Raw genomic sequence first — 18993 nt, 5'->3', positions numbered from 1 at the left:
GGACACATCTACCCGTGCCCCAGTTCCACTCGTTGGCTAAAGAAGGCTGAGGAAAGGGCGCCTGGGTGGCTCAGTGGGTTAAAGCCTCTGCCTTGGGCTCAGGTAATGATCTCAGGGTCCTGGGATTGAGGCCCACATCGGGCTCTCTGCTCAGCGGGGAGCCTGCTTCCTCCTCTCTCTCTGCCTACTTGTGATCTCTGTCTGTCAAATAAATAATAAAAATCTTTAAAAAAAAAAAAAAAGCTGAGGAAATACTTAGTTTGATTGTTCCACCAGCCTTCTCCATCCCGATGCCTTGGGCCTCTGTGGGTATGTTAGGAAGGGCGTCCTACTGCACAACCATGTGCAGAATGATTTGTCTTGGGGAATTTGCTCACATTATTATGAAGGCTGACAAGCCCCAAGGCCTGCAGTTGGCAAGCTAGAGACCCAGGAGAGCCTATGGTATAGTTCCAGTCCAAAGGCAAGGAAAAATCCAATGTCCTAGCTGGAAAGCAGTCTAGCAGAAAGAATTCCCTATTACTTGGAGACGGGGCAAGTCAGCCTTTTGTTCTGTGCAGGTCTTCTACTGATTAGATGAGGCCCACCCACATTAGGGAGAACAGTCTGTCAACTCAGTCTAGTGATTTAAAAAATTCATTCAAAAACACCCTCCCAGAGATACCCAGAAGAATGTTTGACCAAATATCTGGGTGTCCTGTGGCCCAGTCGAGGTGACACATAAAAAACCATGACAAGTAGGTATGGGGTGACTTCAAGACAACAAAGACAGGTCTGCTTAGAAAAATCTTAGAAGATTTTATTCATGTCATGGCTGGACCCCAAGAGAGTTAGAGCCATGGTGTCTGCTGCCTAGTTCCCAGGGTCACGTTTCTGAAGAAATGTATACGTCTTGCAAAACAAGTGAAATACAGCAATAATAAAAATGAAACTTCCTCCCGTTATGTTTTTTGAATCTCCTCCTGTCACCATGAAGCCAGGAAGGAGCCATTCTGACCCTGTGACCTTCATCCTTTATGCAGGGATAATCGGCCTCTGTGAACTCTGAGCATCTTGGCACCTGACTCCTTCCTTGACTAACAGCTCAATTGTCCAGAGCTCTCAGCTTAAGAGCTAAGACAGTAATTCCTACCCTAACTATCTGTTCGAGTGTCCTGGGGAACTATTAAAAAAGAAATTATTAGTCCCTACTCTCAGAGATCTGATTTAAGCTAGTTTCCACAGAACAAAAGGCTGTATGTTAGTGTTTTTTTAAAGCTCTCCAGGTGGTTCTTCTGTGAAGCCAAGATTGGGAAGAAGGGAAAAGGCAAGCATCCTACAAGGACGTTTGGGAGAAATCTGATTCTGTCTGGGACCACAGGGCAACGCAGAGCCGGAATGGCCATGTGCTGCTATAGCTTCAAATGGCCTGAAGTTGAAGAATGGACCTTGAACTGCCTTTAGAGCTGCGACTCTTTGTCCAGGCACCTTTATCTGGGGCATTGGCTTTTGGTATTCAAAGCCCAGATACACATAGATAAACATAATGTTGTTCTCCCTTTTCCGGGTAAGCAGGTGACTATAAGGGGACATATAAGAGTGGGGCTTTAGAGGAAGAGCATCCGCCAAAGGGACAGCTCTCTTCCAACAGCTCTGTGCCCTCGCACAGATGCCAGCCTTATTTGTCCAGCTGTCAAATGGGACGAGAGCCTCCGAGGTCCTTCTGGGCCTGACCTCTGTGTTCCGAGAGACAATACGGCACAAGACAAAGAGCTCTTGACTTGGAATCTACAAATCAGAGCAAGGAGAACTGTATTGCCCTACTAAGCTCCCAGGGCTCTGCTCAGAAGCCAGTGAGATGAGATTCCAGAAAATTATCTGTGCGTCCGAGGGTCTGTCAGAAAGGCTAGCTGGTATACCCGTGAGCCCAATGTTGGTGGGTTAGCACAACCAATGCTTACGTCTCACATCACCATCCAGGCCAGGCTCCAGTCCTTCAGGGATGAGACTCCTTCCCTCTCGTGGCACCATCTCCACCAACACGTCTTCCAAAGTCGCCAAGGAATAGGAAGAGAGAGGTGGAGGATAATACAGAGGATTTTTTTTTAAGTCTTATGTATTTATTTGAGAGAGTGAGAGAGAGCGAGCATAAGCAAGGGGAGCTGCAGAGGGAGAGGGAGAAGCAGACTCCCCACTGAGCAGGAAGCCCGAGGTGGGGCTCGATCCCTAGACCCTGGGATCATGACCCGAGCCGGAGGCAGATCCTTAACCCATGGAGCCACCCAGGCGCCCCAGTGCAGAGGATTTTATGTCATACCTTGTGTCCACCACATTCCACTGGACAGGATGGCGTCCATCTAGCTGCAGGGGATTCTGGGAAATGTAGTCTTCCTGGCGACCCAGAACAAACATGAACTCGGTTTTGTTGAACACCTCACATTGTCTTATCACACTTCCGTAAGACTCTCTGAGTGTACGCCTTTTACGTGCAATTTAAATGTTAGATATTAATAGTAACATGATGCCTAATAGTAATATCCCACATTCCTGGGTGGAGGGGAAGGTAATAATTATGAATGGCCTTTATTATTGGCTGTTCTGAGTCAAGAGAAATGTTAGACATGCATGTCATATACAAATAACCCTGAGCTGCTTGTGGCACAAGAAATATCCCGTTTCTTTCGTTTGCTTAATCAGATCAAATCCAGCTTCAAGCTCTCATTTTCCAAGGTCAGTACAAATTCCAGGGTCACTTGCCTGGGCTGCCTCCCGCCTGTTCGTGATCTCGTAAGCCCAGGGGTTACAAAGTCTTCATGATGAGAAGAGGCTGTGTCTTCAATTCACTGTAGCTGCCACACCCCTGTCCCCAAACAGGTTGGCCAGGTATGCACCATCCATAGGGAGAGAGAGGGTTCCTTTGGAGACATTCTTATGCGCTGGCAAAGGTAACCCAGGAGACCACAGCTATGGCCCTCTAGCACAGAGTATAGTGCTCACCTGCCTCCGTCTGAGCTCTCTGCCACCCCCCTAGGCTGTGTCCCAGCCAGCTCCAGTCTTTCTCGTTCCCTGGGTCCCCATAAACGTGTGCTCTCACAGCCTCCCACCTCGGGTTGCCACTGTCCTCAGTAGCTACAAGCAGCAGCCTTCATCCCTATCCTTTGAGACAATCCAGCTTGGTTTTCTCAGTCCCAGAGCCAGGGGTCTCAAACTCAAGGGGCCAGGTACAGGGTGTCGATGAGCCAGACAAGGAGAGGGGGCCGCTATGAAGAATTGGGGTAGCTGGGCCCCGTCTCAAGGGGGCAGCCCCTTCCCGGCCCCGTCGGTTGCAACATGTGCGAAGAATGCATGCCTGGTGTCAACAGACTTTCCAGGGATGCCAGAAACCCAAACTTTCATGCAAAATCTCCTGATTTGTACATGTTGGCAGCTGATTTGATTTTTTTTTTTTCCAAGACACTCTACAAGCCCAAACAAAACACGTCTGCAGGCCAGATGTGGACCAAAGCCTGAGCGCTTGTTCCGGCCGCCCAGACTTTCGAAAACATACTTTATGTGAGGCTGTCTCCTGGGGCTATTGGCAACTTCTCTATTTTTCTCTGAAACATAAAAGCTTGACTCCCTGTGCAAGGCAGGAGAACCCAGGGCTCAGAAGACAAAGGCTTGGCTGCCCTTCTAGTGAGGGGCAGGGAGGAGATGATGGCTATCATAGTTTGAAGTCTGTGCTGTCCATGGAGAGGCGGCTGGGGATGGAGGGAGACAGAAGGAAGGAAGGAGGAAAGAAGAAAGTAGACATAACAATGTCTTAAAAACTCTGCCTGCATTAACTCATTAAATCTCCGTGTAAGGTTGGGGCGCCTGGGTGGCTCAGTGGGTTAAAGCCTCTGCCTCCGGCTCAGGTCATGATCCCAAGGTCCTGGGATTGAGCCCCGAATCAGGCTCTCTGCTCAGTGGGGAGCCTGCTTCCCCCTACCCTCTCTGCCTGCCTCTCTGCCTACTTGTGATCTCTCTATGTCAAAATAAATAAAATAAAAAATAAATAAATCTCCATGTAAGGTGGACACAGGTAGGTAAAAAGGCAGCTTGTGACCAGCCTTCATGCCAGGCTTCATGATTTCCTTGCCAGGGGGGCGGGGGGCACGGAAGGGTGGGGGGTGATGCACGGCCCAGCAGTGTGGCCGGGGGAGAAACTTGAGCTGTGAGAGCCTCCCACTCTCAGCCTCTGGGAGACTCAGAAACAGACTTTGATGAGTTCCAAGGGGACCAAGTGAGTGGCAGGAGAAAGGTGGGGGGTTTTCGAGAAGCAGGGGAGCCCTGGCCAGCTTAGCCGAGTACACGCCAGAACCCCAGAAGGGTCGGTCTCTGAGCACCAGCGCCTTGGCTGAACACATTCTACCTGCTGATTGTTTAAAACATGTGATCTCTATCTGCATCCTCCAAAGGAGTGTGAGACAATTATGATACAGGTTTCGTAGAACATAAAGCAAGAGCCCCAAAGAGGAGCAGAGAGGAAACGTCCCTGTCCCTGGAGATGAGCTGGTTTTTGAGGCTGGGCCCCCACTTTGTCAGTTTCCTGACAACCCAACAAAAGAGGAACCCCTGAGGCGTGTGGTTGGTGTTCTCTGACAACCAAAGGCACACTTGCTCGTGAAGGAAGACAGACGCTTGATGAGAGCCAGTCAAAAAGAGGAATTTATGGTGTGGGAAGTGTCTCTCATGCTTCCTGTTTTTAGTCTGGAGTCTCCGAGAAGCAGACCTCATGATGGGGTGGCCACGCAGGGATTGAGGTGGGGACACAGCCCAGGGGCAGGCTACGGAGAGGGCGCTGACAGGTGTCCAGCTCTGAGGGAAGGAGAAAGAGTTGAGTTGCTCGTGGAAATGCATTCGACACAGCTGTGGCCAAGAAAGGCTCAGCAGTGTGGTTGGGGAGCCCTGAGCCCAAGTCAGGTGCCTCAAGGATGCAAGTCTTGGAGGAGGAGTGTCACAGTGGCCAGAAGTGTGGCCCCGCACCAGGCGATGGGCTGCAGGTGCCCAGCCCCAAGCCCCCCGCCCCCCACCCTGGCCAGCTAACCTCTTCCTGCAGTGGGAGATGGGCCAGGGGCCTCCCCACCACTCCCATGCTTCCCGGATGTCAGTGGCTCATTCTTGTACCACGCTCACGCTTTGGCATGCCATTGGACCACAGCTGAAGAAAGAACGATCTCGTGACACTGGTTCCAGTGGCAAAGGAGACTTCATTCAAGACAAACACACCACGGGACAGAGATGGGGCTCGACTCCAGATCACACAAAGACACCAGGGGAGTTACAAGCCCATGGACTGCAAGAGGGTGGGGCAGGTGGGAAATCAGTCCGAGGAGACTTGGGGCATCTAGATTTGGCTAACAGTGTTCTGCTCAAGCTGGGCCAGGCCAGCGGGATAGGGGAGGGATAGAACCGGGCCAGGGCTGGGGTCTGGAGGGGAAGTTGGCTTAGCAAAGCCTGAGTTCAGTTTGATGAGGAGACAGTCTGTCCTTTCCTGTCCCATCCTTGATCTGACATGAAATTGACTTGAAATTTAGGAACACATATTTTTTTGAACAGATAAAGATAAGTGCCTAATTATTCAGGTTTTAGGACAGCATGAGTATCCCTAAAACAGCCCTGTGAGCCACCAGTGGAATACCCACGGTGCTTTGGGGAACGTGGGTTTTACAGAGAACAGGGAGGTGCTGATGGAAAGGCTTATTGGAGAGCTGTGTGCTGGCTGCCTGCTCTAAGTTGATCACTTTGGGGCACCTCTTGGGGCTTAAAGAAGGGGTGAACGATGGTCTCAGGGAGAGCAGACATGGGGGCGAGGGTGAGGCTGGGGTCGCTGAGCTCCAAAGCTCCTGGCCCCAGTGCTCCCCCCACCCATCCCTGCTGCCCAGATGCGGAGCTGGACCTCCAGCGGAGCGTGCAAGCCGTTCTCCGGGAACTCAGCCCTCAGGCCCCAGCCCTGCAGAGCAACCAAGGTAAGAGCCAGCAGGCAGCCTCTGTCCCACTCCTTCTCAGCCACCTCCCCAGCTCCCCATGTGAGCAAAATTCCTCTTGACCTGCACGACCTCCAGACACGTGGCCCCAGGTGCTGAGGTCTAAACATTGCCAGCCCATAGGCCACGCGCACACTCTGGCCCACTCATGTCCCACATCCCTGCCTTTCCACCCCAAGAATGCACTGTCCTTGACAGGCAGTGGAGCAGAAATCCTCCACGTGTGACAAGCCCTCCCCACTATGTCACCAGAGCCAGGCACCCAGCTGAGGGGTCAGTTCTGTAGCCAGTCACAGTCACAGCATGGGGCTCCAAGGGCTCCAGTTCCAGCTCAGGGGGATCCCCTCTAAGAGCCCCCATGCCCCGCCTGCATGTGCTGGGGTCCCCTCTGTCCTGGCCAGGCATGTGGAGATGGTCCCTGCACAAGAAGGTCGAGAGAGATCCCGGGAAGAGTCCGGTGCTGGTCCGTATTCTGCTCAGAGAGCTGGAAAAGGTGGGTTCTTGGGCTTCGGAGAGGTGGGTGGGGGGTGGGGAGGAGGGAGAGAGGTCAAGCCAGGTGGGGCCTCAGTCCCATCACTGCTGCATCCACCCTCCCCCCAACTCTGGTCCTTTGTGGACCTCCTGCGTGATTTTCAGCAGCTCTGTCTCCCTCCTCTACTTCTTGAAGGGCAGACTTCCACGGTTTCACGTGACTTAGCGTATTTCAGAAAGAAGTTCTGTACCATGGCCACACATGGAAAATCCCCACTTGTGGGAACAGGAAACGCGGATAAACATAAATGCATACCTATTAAAAATGTTTCAAAATTGTTCTTGTACCTCCCCAAAAGGATCCCCTCCCCCATGCTCTGTGTCGTATCCATTTGGGAGATGCTGCTCTCAGGGCACCTCCACGGTCCGGGGACTGGCCTGCTGCTCGGCACCAGCTCCTACCCTGAGTGGATGCCGCCCACCCCCCAGGCTCTCCCAGCCCTCTCCACCCCCATGCTCCCTCCCCACCCCACCCCTTCCTTGCTGGGGCAGGCCATGCTCTTTTCCCTCCCCTTGGCGTGGTGGGATGCTTGCTTTCTACCCCATCTCCTGCCCACACCTACCCCCACCCAACCTGTGCCCTGCTAGGAGGTGGTGAGCGCCCCCTCGAGCCCCAGCCCAGTAAAGGCCCCGCGGTCTCCTGTTTTCTAGGCAGTAAGTGAAGACCTCCGGCATGTCATCATTCCCTTGCTGCATACTCTGCTGTACGTGCTCACTAAGGTGAGCTAGAGCGGAGGGTGGGGGCATCGTGGAACCCCATGAGCACCAGGGCCAGACACTGTCTTCTCCCTCAGAGGATGCCTGTCTCTGCGTGGGCGGGCCTAGAACTCTTGGACTGCCTGCCCTAAACTGGCTTCTCCACTCCAGCTGTGCCCTCGCCCTAATACACGGAGGGGTGTCCTGGGGCAGAAGTGGGGGAAGCGGGGGGAGGCGGTGTGTAGAATGCATGAGAGCCTTGAATGTCAGAAGGAGGTCCTCGGGATTGCTCCTCTGTGCGCTGGGGGCCATCGCTGACCCCGCACAGAGGATAGACAAGCCGTGGAGAAATCGTCTTGAGAACGGGAACCAGGAGCTGTGTATAGTGCCGGGGGTGGGAGTGGGCAGCGAGGGGGATGAGGGGCGTGATGAGCAGTTCAGGGGCTGCTGGAATCCAGGGGCAGGATGGGGCTGGGCTCCAGCAGGGCAGGAGCCTAGGGTGTGGGTGGAGAAGGGGAGCCCCCGGGCACTGCGCTGTGAGCATCGTGCCCGCGGGACAGCCAAGCTTGGAGCCTGGAGCTCTGCAGGAATGAGGAAAAGGGCGCTGAGGGGGGTGGATTTGCTAGCAGAACAGGAGATGGGTTCCCGCCACAGTGAATTAGAGCAGGGTGTCGGGAGGTGTGTCACGGGTGCTGGGAGAAGACGCTGGGGATGTACGTTTGGGAGGGAGGTGTGAGCCCAGCTCTGGCTGTCAGACCCGTCCTTCCTCCTCTCCATCCCACTCTCCTGCCCCGTTCAGAGCCTTCTGTCCTAGGGCTCCAGGCACCTGACTCCTCCCTCCTACCCAGGCCACCGGCATCACAGAAGAGCTCTACCGGAGAACCTACAACTTTTGCACGAGGTTGCTAACCCTGCCCGCCCCCTACTGCACGGTAGCCTTGGATTGTGCCATAAGGCTGAAAACAGAGACTGCTGTCCCAGGTAAGAGCTGTCCCCAGTAAGCGCTGTTCCAGGTAAAATCTGTCCCAGGTAAAATCCATCTCAGGTAAGAGCTGTCCCAGGTAAGCGCTGTCCCAGGTAAAAGCTGTCTCAAGTAAGAGCTGTCTCAGGTAAAGGTTACCTCAGGAAAGCGCTGCCCCAGTTCAGACCCAGCAGTAGCGTGTCATGGTCTTGCTTTCTGTCTGAGGTCCCTGGAGCTCTGAAGTCCCAGCACCTCCTGTGGAAGTGAGGAAGGAGGGCCAGGGACCAGGGGCTTGCTGGCTGAGGTGGTCTGCTTTGCAGGGACGCTGTACCAAAGGCTGGTCATTGCCGAGCAGAACCTGACGAGTGAGCTGTACCCCTACCAGGAGAGGTGAGTGGCCCCAGGAAGGCTGTTACCTTCTGTGCCCTCTAGGTGTTGGGACTCCGTGACTGCTCACTGAGGGGGACTGGGAGGGGTGGGGACGAACCCCAGCAGAGCTTCCCGTCCATGCCATGTGTCCAGCCGGGGGGTGAATTGTCAAGGGTGTACGGGGCCTGGCTTCTCTGGGGACTCCCCAGAAGCAGGGTAGGTCTTTCTTCTTGGGCTGGCTTCTGAGCCATCCTGCTCCCATGCAGAAGGTGACATGGACACTGAGCCACTCTGGAGTTCTGTTGTCCCACCCCATCCTTGGCGGTGATGCAGCATCAACCAGCCAGGCAGCCAGAGACAGCCCTGGGGTATTTACAGCTCAGGCCACAAGCACACTGTGGAATCTGGGGCACTGGTCTGTGTGTGCCCGGCCCTTTATACAAGATTGAGCAAATGTCTGCTTGTCGTGTTGGAAAGAGGGGCTGATGGAGTGGGGGTGCCTTGCCTCCTGCCCTGCAGGTGCTACTACTGAACTAGCTCCGGAAGGGGCAGATTGGGGTGCAGGGAGCTGGAGGGACCCAGAGGAGCTGGTATCCAGGAAGGGGAGCAGGTGCAGGAGGCTAGTTTTTTGGGTATGATCAGGTGATGGGAGGAGATGGGGTGCACTCAGGGTCCAGAGTGCCTTTGGGCAGGAAGGATTTAGGGTCCCTCCTGGAGGGTGATGTCATCAGTGGGCCACGGAGCTAGGGGAGGGAGCAGCATTTCGGTTGGGGCTTACCTGGACATGAGACTAACCTAGCCCTCTCCCCCCTCACCACCCCAGCAGGGGGTAGCTGCTCCTGCCTGCTCTGATCTGCCCCAGTCCCCACCGCTCCCTGTTGCCATCCCCCCACCTCAACTTTCAAACTCCAGGCTCCTGTGTTTGGAGAAACAAAACACCTGGGGGATGCGAGGCTCTGACGGTGCCCTTCCGGGGGCTCTCCTCCTGGGGGTTACCCTCACCGGCGCCCCCTGCCGTCTCTGCTCTCAGAGTGTTCCTCTTCGTGGATCCGGAGCTGGTATCTCCCTCCGTGTGCAGCGCCCTGCTGCTGGAGATCGAGGCGGCGCAGGTGCAGCAGACCCCAGAGGTCTGCATGCGGCATGTGGTCTCCCATGCCCTGCAGGCGGCGCTCGGGGACGCCTGCCACACCAGCACCCTGCAGAGCAAGCTGAAGGTAATGGCCCACACCGGCACTCCCACTCACCCTCCCGATTCTCCTGTAAAAAGGGGGACACACTCACGGAATGTGATGGGGGGGGGAGAATGCACGTAAGTCAGAAGAGGGAACAAAAATCCCGCAGGCCCGTCTGCCCAGACATACTAGCAGTGAACACTGCGGTCTGTTTCCTGAATCAAACTGTTAGCACTCATCCTCGTAGCTGCCGTGGAGTGAATGCTGTGTCCCGGGCACCGCGCTAAGCGCTTCATGGGTATCCCATCTTAACGTTGTGAAATGGGTAGAAGGATCCAAACGGGCCCAGAGAGGTTGCTGACCTGCCCGTGGTCACACAGATACAAACGGGCTGAGTCAGGATTTGAACCCAGATCTCCGACATCAGACCTATGTTCTGCCACTTCCCAGCCCCGCTCCCCCACCGCTCCTTTTTAATAAAAGGAGCTCCCAAACTCTGTATATGGTTTTTATATACCTCATGGATGTGTGCGCTTACATAATGCCGATTTCCCCCATCCCACTGGAAATACACCGCATCAGAGTGTTTTCCCTGGAAAATATGTAGCCCTGATGGCTGCCCATATTCTCACCTCTGAGCGCACTGCTAGTTATTTAACTTGCCCCCTGCTCCTGTCCGGGGCATTTCGTTCCTTTCTCACACTCACCCGCTTGCATCCTAATTTCTCTGCCTGACTCAGCCTGGGCGGCTATGCACAGCCAAGGCTCCAGTAGGTTAGAGGTGCTCTGGCCATGGGCTGTAGCAGGTACAGGACATCTTTGAGGGGATCGGTGCCACCTGGGGCCGTGTGTCCCGCACCGTGGGGTCAGGGGAACAGGAACCAGGTGTTGCTTTGCAAAGGCGGGTGTCAGGGATTTCCGGAGCAATGTGCGGATGAGGCCAAGCAAGGGGCCTAGAGACACAGCTTTGGGGGCGAGATCTCGCCAAATCAGCAGTGGGACTGGAGAACAGCCGCATCTCCTCAGGGTCAGCGGTCCCTCTTGTCTTCAATCTCCTGAGCCCCAGAAGGAGTTTGCCCACAGCTGTTTCTGTAGGAATCAGAGTTGTCCTGAATTACCATGAGGGACCAGACCTTTTTCTTCCTTCCCCATCTGCTAGTTATTGGGAGTGGACTGTCCTCGGGAGCTGGGTGTGAGCTTGGAGGTGGCTTTCTTCAGCGGAGGCCAACTTTGGCAAGAGGTCAGCTCATCGTGGACAGCTGTCATCACTCCCAGCAGCAGGACTCGGGTGTGTCTCAGTCCTGAAAGTGGGGGATCTAAGTAGTCACGTGCATTTATCACATCACACGGTGTCCTAGCCAGAGTCATTACAATGGCCCATAAGACCCTCTGAGCAAGTGTCCTCGATTATATCCTCTGGCTGTCTTCCCTCAGCCCCCCCGCCACTGAAGGAGCTCGTCTCCTGGCTTAGAGGATGTGAGGTTCTAACAAAGACACAGGCAGGCCCACCTCCGTTCTGGGCTAGAGGTCTGCCAGGGAGGGTCGTGGCTTCCCGATTAAGGGAGAGCACGTCATTCTGACCAGCTGGGACTCCAATAAATGTTTGCAGAACAAACAAATAATGCAATTAGAGGAACATATGAATCCGAGTTGGAAAAACCCTCAGGGTCCATTTCATCTTGGTGCTTAATTTATAAATACATTAAATATTTACTGAGCACTCACGACATGCCAGGCTGTGTTCCTTCTAGATGCTGGGATCCAGATAAAAATTCCTGTCCTCCAGGAGTTTATATCGTAGTGTATCTCTTTCTTTTTCTGTGTGTGTGATAATCAATAAAATGTACAGTATGATAAATAACAGCGAAGGGGGGAAATGTGCAAAGAAGGATGTGAAATTGGGAGGAGGGGCTGAAATTTTATATCGTGTGATCAGGGAAGTCTCCTTGTCAGGTGACTTTTGAGTCAAGTCCTAAAGGAAGTGAAAGAGCAAGCCATGTGGATATTGCAGAGAATGTGCAAGCATCGGGAACAGCAAGTGCAAAGGCCCTGGGGTGTAAGCATGTCTGGCGTGTTTGAGGAACAATAAGGAGACCTGTGTAGCCAAAGCAGAGTGGAAGAGAGGGAGAGTATAGAAGATGGAATCAGAGAGCAAATGAGCTGGTAGAACAGATGCCATGTATACTAAAGGAAGCAGGAAGCAGCCATGCTTGAGAACATGGAATGCACAGAGAGAGGCTTCCAAAACCTGGTTCCATTAATTTCCATTAAGGAGAAGGGCTCAGCTTGGTGCTTTACCCCTAACTTCTTTAACACTAACTTCCCTCTTTTAAAGAGAGAAGGCAGCAGGGGTGCCTGGGCGGTGCAGTTGGTTAAGACCCAGATCTTGGTTTGGTTAACGTCTGACCCTTGGCTTTAGCTCGAGTCACGAGCTCAGGGTTGTGAGATTGAACCCCACAATGCCCTGAAGTGAGCCCCTGGTGGGAGCCCCACGTCTGCTTACGGTTTTCACCCCCTCTCCCCAGTACTCATGCATGAGCTCTTGCTCTAAAATAAATAATGAATCTTTTAGAAGGAGAGAGAAAGCAGACAAGCTCCAAGCTCTAAAGCTTGGCAGGCCTCAGTACCTGGCTAGAATTTAATAATAGTGCCTTGTGATTGTTAATATTCATCTTACTTATTGCAGGATATGCTCAGCCACTAGCCTTTTTATACAGATAGAGCAGCAACATAAATTGTCCCTCTGAAGTCATTTTAAAACCAAAAAGAATGAGCTGATTGGAAGACAAATGGCAAGTAAATATCAGCACGGTATGTCAGGATAGCGCAGGAATGACAGAAGTCCAGGGAATAATCAGCAACTGTTTTCTTGAGCAACTACTCTGTGGTTGAAAATGTTCTAGGGGCCCTGGGTGCAGCTGTGACCAAAGTTCTGCCTTCCCGGAGTTTGCATACAGGACGGCGATCCCTGCCCTTCTGGGGTCCAGACTTTGCAGGGAGCCTCGGTGTGAGGGACAGGAGGGACCCGCAGGTGTAAGCAGCTTCAGGCAACTTCAGAGCTGGGGTGGGTGGGTGGGTGCTGGGCCGGGACCCAGGCTCTGGCGCCCCTCCCCGGCAGGCCTGCCCTCGCCGCGCCCTGGAGTGCTATTTCCACGCCGTGGTGGCCGCCGTGGAGCAGATGGCCAGCGAACCCAACCCGAGCCGGGAGGGACACCTGGAGAGGCTGGAGGAGATCTACGGCTGGCTGCTGGGGCCGGCGGCGGCCGCCAGGGGACGCTGCTGCGGTAAGCAGGCGGGGGCAGCGAGGGCCCGCAGGGGGGCGCCAGAGAGCAGCGGTGCACCTGCCAGCCCTCAGCGGGGCTGAGGCGGGTGGGAGCCTGGGGACTTGGAAGTTGGGGGCTGAGAACGTGGCCCAGCTGCTGTTCGGAGGCACCTGGCATATATTTGAATATTGCATGGATTAATCCTCAGAGTAAAATTCTGAGATAGAAATTACTGTGCCCCTCGTTTTACAGACCAGAAGCCTGAGTTAGAAAGAGGCTGAAAGATGTCGCCCAACATCACCCAGCTCTTAAGAATCAGACCCAGGCTGTGTTACAGAAACACAGCAGCAGGAAAGGCGTCCTGGCCAGGCTGTACTTCTGGCTTGGGGTTAGCAGGAGGGGACCCACCATGGGAGGAAAGGTCCCGAAAGACACTGAGCTGGTCTGTGAAATGTCCTTAAGGTCGAGCCAGGAAGTTTGGAGGAAGCGGGGGAGGGGCGCTCAAACAGCCTTGGGCAGTGAGGGGACAGGTGCGCTGTTGGGCCTTGGGTGAGCTGATGGGACAGAGAGGAAGCCTGGGCTGGACCATGTGGGAGAGATGGTCTCTGCACCCCCTCTGGGCCTTACAGGAGCTGGAGCGGGGAGGGCAGAGGGGAATGCCACAGCCCTCCTCCTGCTTTCAGGTGATCCCCTGCAGGACCCACAGCCAAGCATCCCTCTGCCCAGCCCCCATATCTCCTTCCACCTGTGGACCGACGAAGAGCAGCTCTGTGAGTCCCATGCCTCCCACCTGGCTGGCGGGGAGCTGGCTGGAAAGAGGGGTGTGTGTGTGTGTGTGTGTGTGTGTGCATGTGAAACTGTCTTCACGGGTCTGTGTCCACCTGTGACTGTGTGTACTGTGTCTGCATGTCTGTGTGTGTGTCCGCATTCTGTGTGTGTCCACGTGTGTGCTCCTTAGTGCCTGAGTTGTTCTGCATATGCGGAAGGACCCATTTTCTCCATGTCAGAATAGCTCAGTGCATTAGCTGCTGGCCTCCTGGGATTAGGAATTGCTGCAGGCCATGCTGACCCCAACAATGAATGTCCCTAAGAAGGGACACAATGACAGTGACACAAAAGAAGTTACCGTTCCCGCAGCTGGAGGCCCTTCCAAAGAGACCCGCCTGCCTGACACTTCTGTCCACACTGGTGTTCCCATGCAGCTGTCCCCAGCCCTTCTCCATCCAGGCAGGGCGGTGGGGGCACAAGGGTGTGGATCATGCCGGGAAGTCCTGAGCTAATGAACTGGGTCCGAGTCCTGGCACTTCCTTTCATGTGCTGGGTCACGCTAGGCTGACTCAGTTTTCTCATGGATAGTAAAATGGAAGTAGGTTAGAAAAGCCTAGAAGTCTTTCCTGGAGCAGGTACGGCCTGTTCTCTATGTCCCAGGGGCAGCTACAGACCGGGGGAGGATGGGAGGAAGCCAGGGAGTGGATATGATAAAGAAGATCCCAGGGTCCGCTAAATGAGAGTTACTGAGTGAAGATGACTTCTTTACTGCAGGACTTCTCAGAGCCTTTAACATGTTTACTAATGGAACTCAACTACAGGTGGCAGGAATATTCAGGGTTCTCCATCTTTGTTGGCCACAGAACCTTTGTTCCTTCATGGGGCTTCTATTGGGCTGAATGGTGTTTGAGAAACCTGGAACCACAGGCCTTCCTGGGGTGAGGCCCTGCCAGCCTCCCGTAACTTCTCTGCCCTGATGGTCCCCATGTTCTCTGCATCCCAGGGAAGGAGCTGGTCCTCTTCCTGCGCCCGCGATCCCAGTTGCGCCTCAGTGCCGACTTGGAGGCCTTGGATCTGCAGGGCCTCTGGCCAGACCGGGAGCTGGCCCGGGCGTCCATGCTGTCCACTGACAGTGGCATTGAGCGGGACCTGCCCATGGGTGCTGATGAGCTGCCTGTCCCCGGCAGCCCTGAGATGGAGCGTGCTGGGCTGCAGCGCAAAGGAGGCATCAAGAAGCGGGTGTGGCCCGCCGACATCTTGATGCCTGCGTGCTGGGACGGGCCCCAGGGACTACACCGCAGGACAGGCCTGCCCAGCGGAGATGGGGGGATGCTGCCGGGGGTCTCCCGGCTTCACACGGCCAGGGTGCTGGTCCTGGGGGACGACAGGATGCTGGGACGCCTGGCCCAGGCCTACCACAGCCTCAGGTAGGGCCCTGTGGCGGGGGGCTGGTGGGGGGACAGCTGGGGACAGGGTGGGAGGGCCTGGCCAGGATGCAGCAAGGGTGCGGTCAGACTCCGCCATCACCCAGCACCACACTCACTGGCTCGGCTCTGTGCCATGAGCTCTGTAATCCTCGCCACTGCCCCCCGCCCCTGAGATAGACATTACTGTATGTATTCTATAGCTGAGAACGCCGGCTCAGGGAGATTGGGTGCCCACCCCCCACCTCCCCCGACCGTCTAGACTAACGATCAGAACCAGGACGTGGAATTATCTAAAGCCACAGCACCTGCCCTTACCCCTGTGCTCTGCTGCCCCTTGCCAGGAAACGGGAGACCCAGAAGTTCTGCCTGACCCCCAGACTCAGCCTGCAGCTCTACTACATCCCTGTGCTGGCGCCTGAGGTGGCAGGGCAGGGCAGGGCGGGGCAGGGGAGGGGGGATGTGGGGGAGGACCGAGGGGCTGTCCACAGCAGGGGTCTGGCTTAGGGGCCAAGCAACCACATCCCTGACTCCAGGGGCTAGGACCGTCCTTCCTTAGGATGCGGGGCCAGGAGTGCCCTTCCAGGGCAGCTCTATGTCCCAGGATCCCCAGACCCTGGCCCTGGAGGCTGAATGTGCCCTCCTGGGGGCAGCCTGCCCATTGCTGAATTTTGTTTGGCTTTTCTAATGGAATTCATTGGAAGCGTCTGTTCAAACAGGGACCATCTCTCTCTCTCTCTCTCTCTCACATACACACACACACACACACACACACACACACACATATGCAGGCACACACACAGCACACTTCCTTGGGGTCACATAAAAGGAAATTTCAGGCAGTGGGAGCCCCCTGATTTATTGGGGGGTAGGGGACAAGCTTACCCTTGCATCGTTGCATTTCTGCTGTCCCACTCTGTTTGCTTTTCGGGGAGCATTAAATTCAAAGCAGTCCTTGTCTCTCCACTTCCAAGGCTCATGGTCATTTTTCAGTGTCCTTGGCAAGTGACCCTCCGTCCAGGGTATCCCAGCTTCACGGGAGAGTAAAACCCAATCGTCTTCACATGGCAGAGAAACTGAGAGAGAACCAAGAGGTTCAGTGATTGGTCAGTTTGTCTAGGGGACCCTCTGGCTGGGAAGAAAGTGCCAGGAGACCATGCCTGATGGATCTGCCCTGTCCTCCTGTCCCCAGGAGCCGGCGACAAGCAGACATTCGGAGCTCCAAGAGCTGGCGGCATTCCTGGGCCGCGCAGACCCGTGGTACCAGAACACAGTCAACACACTCTGCCCGGCCATCCACAAGCTGGCAGAAATGGTAGGGGAGACGTGAGGGTAGGGGGGAGGTGGGAGGGGCCCGTTTTCAGATACCACCCTTGGCTCTCGGCCTCAAGAGTCAGCCCTGGGGTCCCCTAGGGTGGGATGAGGCTGGAAGGGAGCACAAGAGAGGAGCCCTAACCAGCTCATGCTGGAGCTCTTAGCAGGCACCTGCTTGGGGGTGGGGGGACACTGGGGAAAATATGCAGCAGAACATTCTCCCATAAGTGTATAGGCCGATTTGTCCCTTCTCTTCTGAGGTTCGTGGGACGGTTTTTCTGTGATTGTAAGAGCCCCTGCTTCCTGAGAGCTCCCACGGGCTCGACACTCAGCAGCCCTACCAAGTACAGGCACTCTTACGGGTGGGTGCTAACGTTGCCATGTCCCCATTGTACAGATCAAGCTTCCGGGGTGCAAAGAAATTAAGTAACTTTGTCCAAAGTGGTAAGATGAGAGAGAGGTAGAGTCCTGCTTGGAACCAGAGCGTATCCTCTTGGCCACAAAACCAGGCTGTACCCTCAGCCTTCCTGGGCGGGGCGGTAGGGTGGGAGCTCCCATCTTTTACTGACTTGAAAAGGCCTTCATCTATTAGGAGAATCTTTTTTATATCTTTCCAGTAAACTCTACCTCCATGTGGGGCTCAAACTTGCCACCCTGAGATTAAGAATCTTTTAGTTCCACTGACCGAGCCAGCCGGGCAGGTACCCCTCCTATTAAGAGACTTTTAACCTTTTTGGGGTTGCAGACATTTTCTTCTACTTTGTTTACTTGCTTGTCAAGTTCGTCAGTAGCGGTTTTTGACTTACAGAAGTTCGATATTTCTATGCAGTTACACACAGGACTTTATTCTTTGTGATACCGGAGTCCTGCTTCGAGAGGTCTTCTCCACAGACTGAATTATATCCAAGATTAAATTAATATTCACTGATCATTTCCCGGAACTTTTCAGGTCTCGGTTTTTCCATTTAAATAACCTGCCTGCGATCGATTTCAGGGTTGAGTGTGAGGCATGCAAATTGCTTTTTTCCAAATGCTAAGCCAGTTGTCCTAAAGCTATTTATTGCATGAGCCATCTTGCCCCGTCAGTCTGAAATGCCAGTTTTATCATCTACTAAGTTTTTACAGATGCTTGAGTTTATTCTGGGACACTTACTCTTTCTTGTCAATCTATTCATTTCTGGCCACGTTAGCATTTTTTCATTTAATAGCTGGCAGGGCAAGCTTATCCCCTTACTCTTCTTCTTGGAAACCTTTCAGACTGTGTTTGTTTCTGTTTGTTTCCAGATAAATATTAGAAATGTGGTGAGGTTTTTTTTTTAATCCCCCCTCAGGATTTCGATTGGAATTTGGAGGGGAGTCAGCCTCTTTTAGGATGCTATGCACCTTGATTTTAGGTACCTAATTTCTGACTTGACAGTCTACTTGAGTGGGGTGCTTTCTAGCACCTTCTCGTGGAGGTGTGGGGGGAGGCCTCCTTCTTGAGTTACCGCTTACCCAAAAAATGTCTTTGTGTATGCACAGGCGACTGTTTAGCTGGGTATTGAAATACTTTTTCCTCAAAACTTGGAGGCTGTTAGAGGAGGAGGATCTTACTTGTGCTCTCTCCTTTTTTAAAAAAAAAAAAAAAAAGATTTTATTTATTTGACAGAGAGAGCACAAGTAGGCAGAGAGGCAGGCAGTGGGTCTCCGCTGAGCAGAGAGCCCGATGCGGGGCTCAATCCCAGGACCCTGAGATCATGAGCAGAGCTGAAGGCAGAGGCTTTAACCCACTGAGCCACCCAGGTGCCCCTTACTTATGCTCTTTTGCCAGTAGTTTTTATTTTCATGCTGGGATATACGTGGGATTTGGGGCCCTCCCTGCTCTCCTTGCCCTCAGAGTTAACGATTTGTACAGCCCCAATGGTTTCCTCCCAAAGCGGTTTCCATGTGAAGAGATGGGAAACAGTGTAGGTGAGGACAGCCTTGTTGGAGTACATTCTCTGTTCCTCCGTGTGGCCTTTCTGAAGGGAGCAGTGTTTCTATAGACCGGACGGGAGATTCTGGTCTATAGAGAGTTATAGGATCAGATAGGGGTTGGATGAGATAAACTCTAGCTGCTTTCCAGTTCTGGTACTATGTAAGCATTCTGTTTATCTAAAAGGAAAAAAAAATCTGATGGTTCTGCTTTATATCCATAGGAGGAAGGTGTGTAGGACATGACACTAGTGTTTTTCCAATAACCCACACGTTTAAATTAATCTGTTGATATATGGAGATACCCCAAGAGCTGAAGGAGGCAGCAGATCCCCTCACTTCTCAAGCCCCAGGTTGTTTGGCCAGTGGGTGGCTGGAACCCAGCCCAGACTCGGTGATCGTTGGCTGTAATCTCAGGCATCTTGTCTACCCCAAACACCCCACTCAGTGCCTTCGACCTAGAGGCACCCCAAGTGTCTTTGTGCAAGTGGAATGAATTGAGGATGGACTTGCCTGGATTAGGAGTGGAAATCAGGGGGAAGGAAAGGGCTGGAG

At 53.9% G+C, this 18993-nt stretch overlaps 1 protein-coding gene across 5 annotated transcripts in view; it reads left to right on the top strand.

Annotated features, from left to right (window-relative positions):
- PIK3R6 (phosphoinositide-3-kinase regulatory subunit 6) overlaps positions 1-18993 on the top strand; it is a 49101-nt gene that overhangs the window by 16881 nt on the left and 13227 nt on the right. For all 5 annotated transcript variants that reach the window (XR_001180799.2, XR_006607667.1, XM_045083369.1 and 2 more), the window contains exons 3-13: positions 5886-5969; positions 6389-6480; positions 7170-7238; positions 8063-8195; positions 8496-8565; positions 9575-9758; positions 12835-13000; positions 13663-13749; positions 14751-15174; positions 15516-15594; positions 16364-16486. Coding sequence is in view for 3 of the 5 variants with exons in the window: in XM_045083369.1 (XP_044939304.1) it covers positions 5886-5969; positions 6389-6480; positions 7170-7238; positions 8063-8195; positions 8496-8565; positions 9575-9758; positions 12835-13000; positions 13663-13749; positions 14751-15174; positions 15516-15594; positions 16364-16486 (1511 nt within the window). In the remaining 2 variants the exon portion in view is untranslated. The remainder of the gene's footprint in view (positions 1-5885; positions 5970-6388; positions 6481-7169; positions 7239-8062; positions 8196-8495; positions 8566-9574; positions 9759-12834; positions 13001-13662; positions 13750-14750; positions 15175-15515; positions 15595-16363; positions 16487-18993) is intronic.

This window comes from Mustela putorius, unplaced genomic scaffold, assembly GCF_011764305.1.
Source record: "Mustela putorius furo isolate JIRA1106 unplaced genomic scaffold, ASM1176430v1.1 tig00000695_pilon_pilon_pilon, whole genome shotgun sequence".
NCBI lineage: Eukaryota > Metazoa > Chordata > Mammalia > Carnivora > Mustelidae > Mustela > Mustela putorius.
The sequence above is the reverse complement of the archived record's forward strand: the minus strand, read 5'-3'. Positions and strand labels throughout refer to the sequence as shown.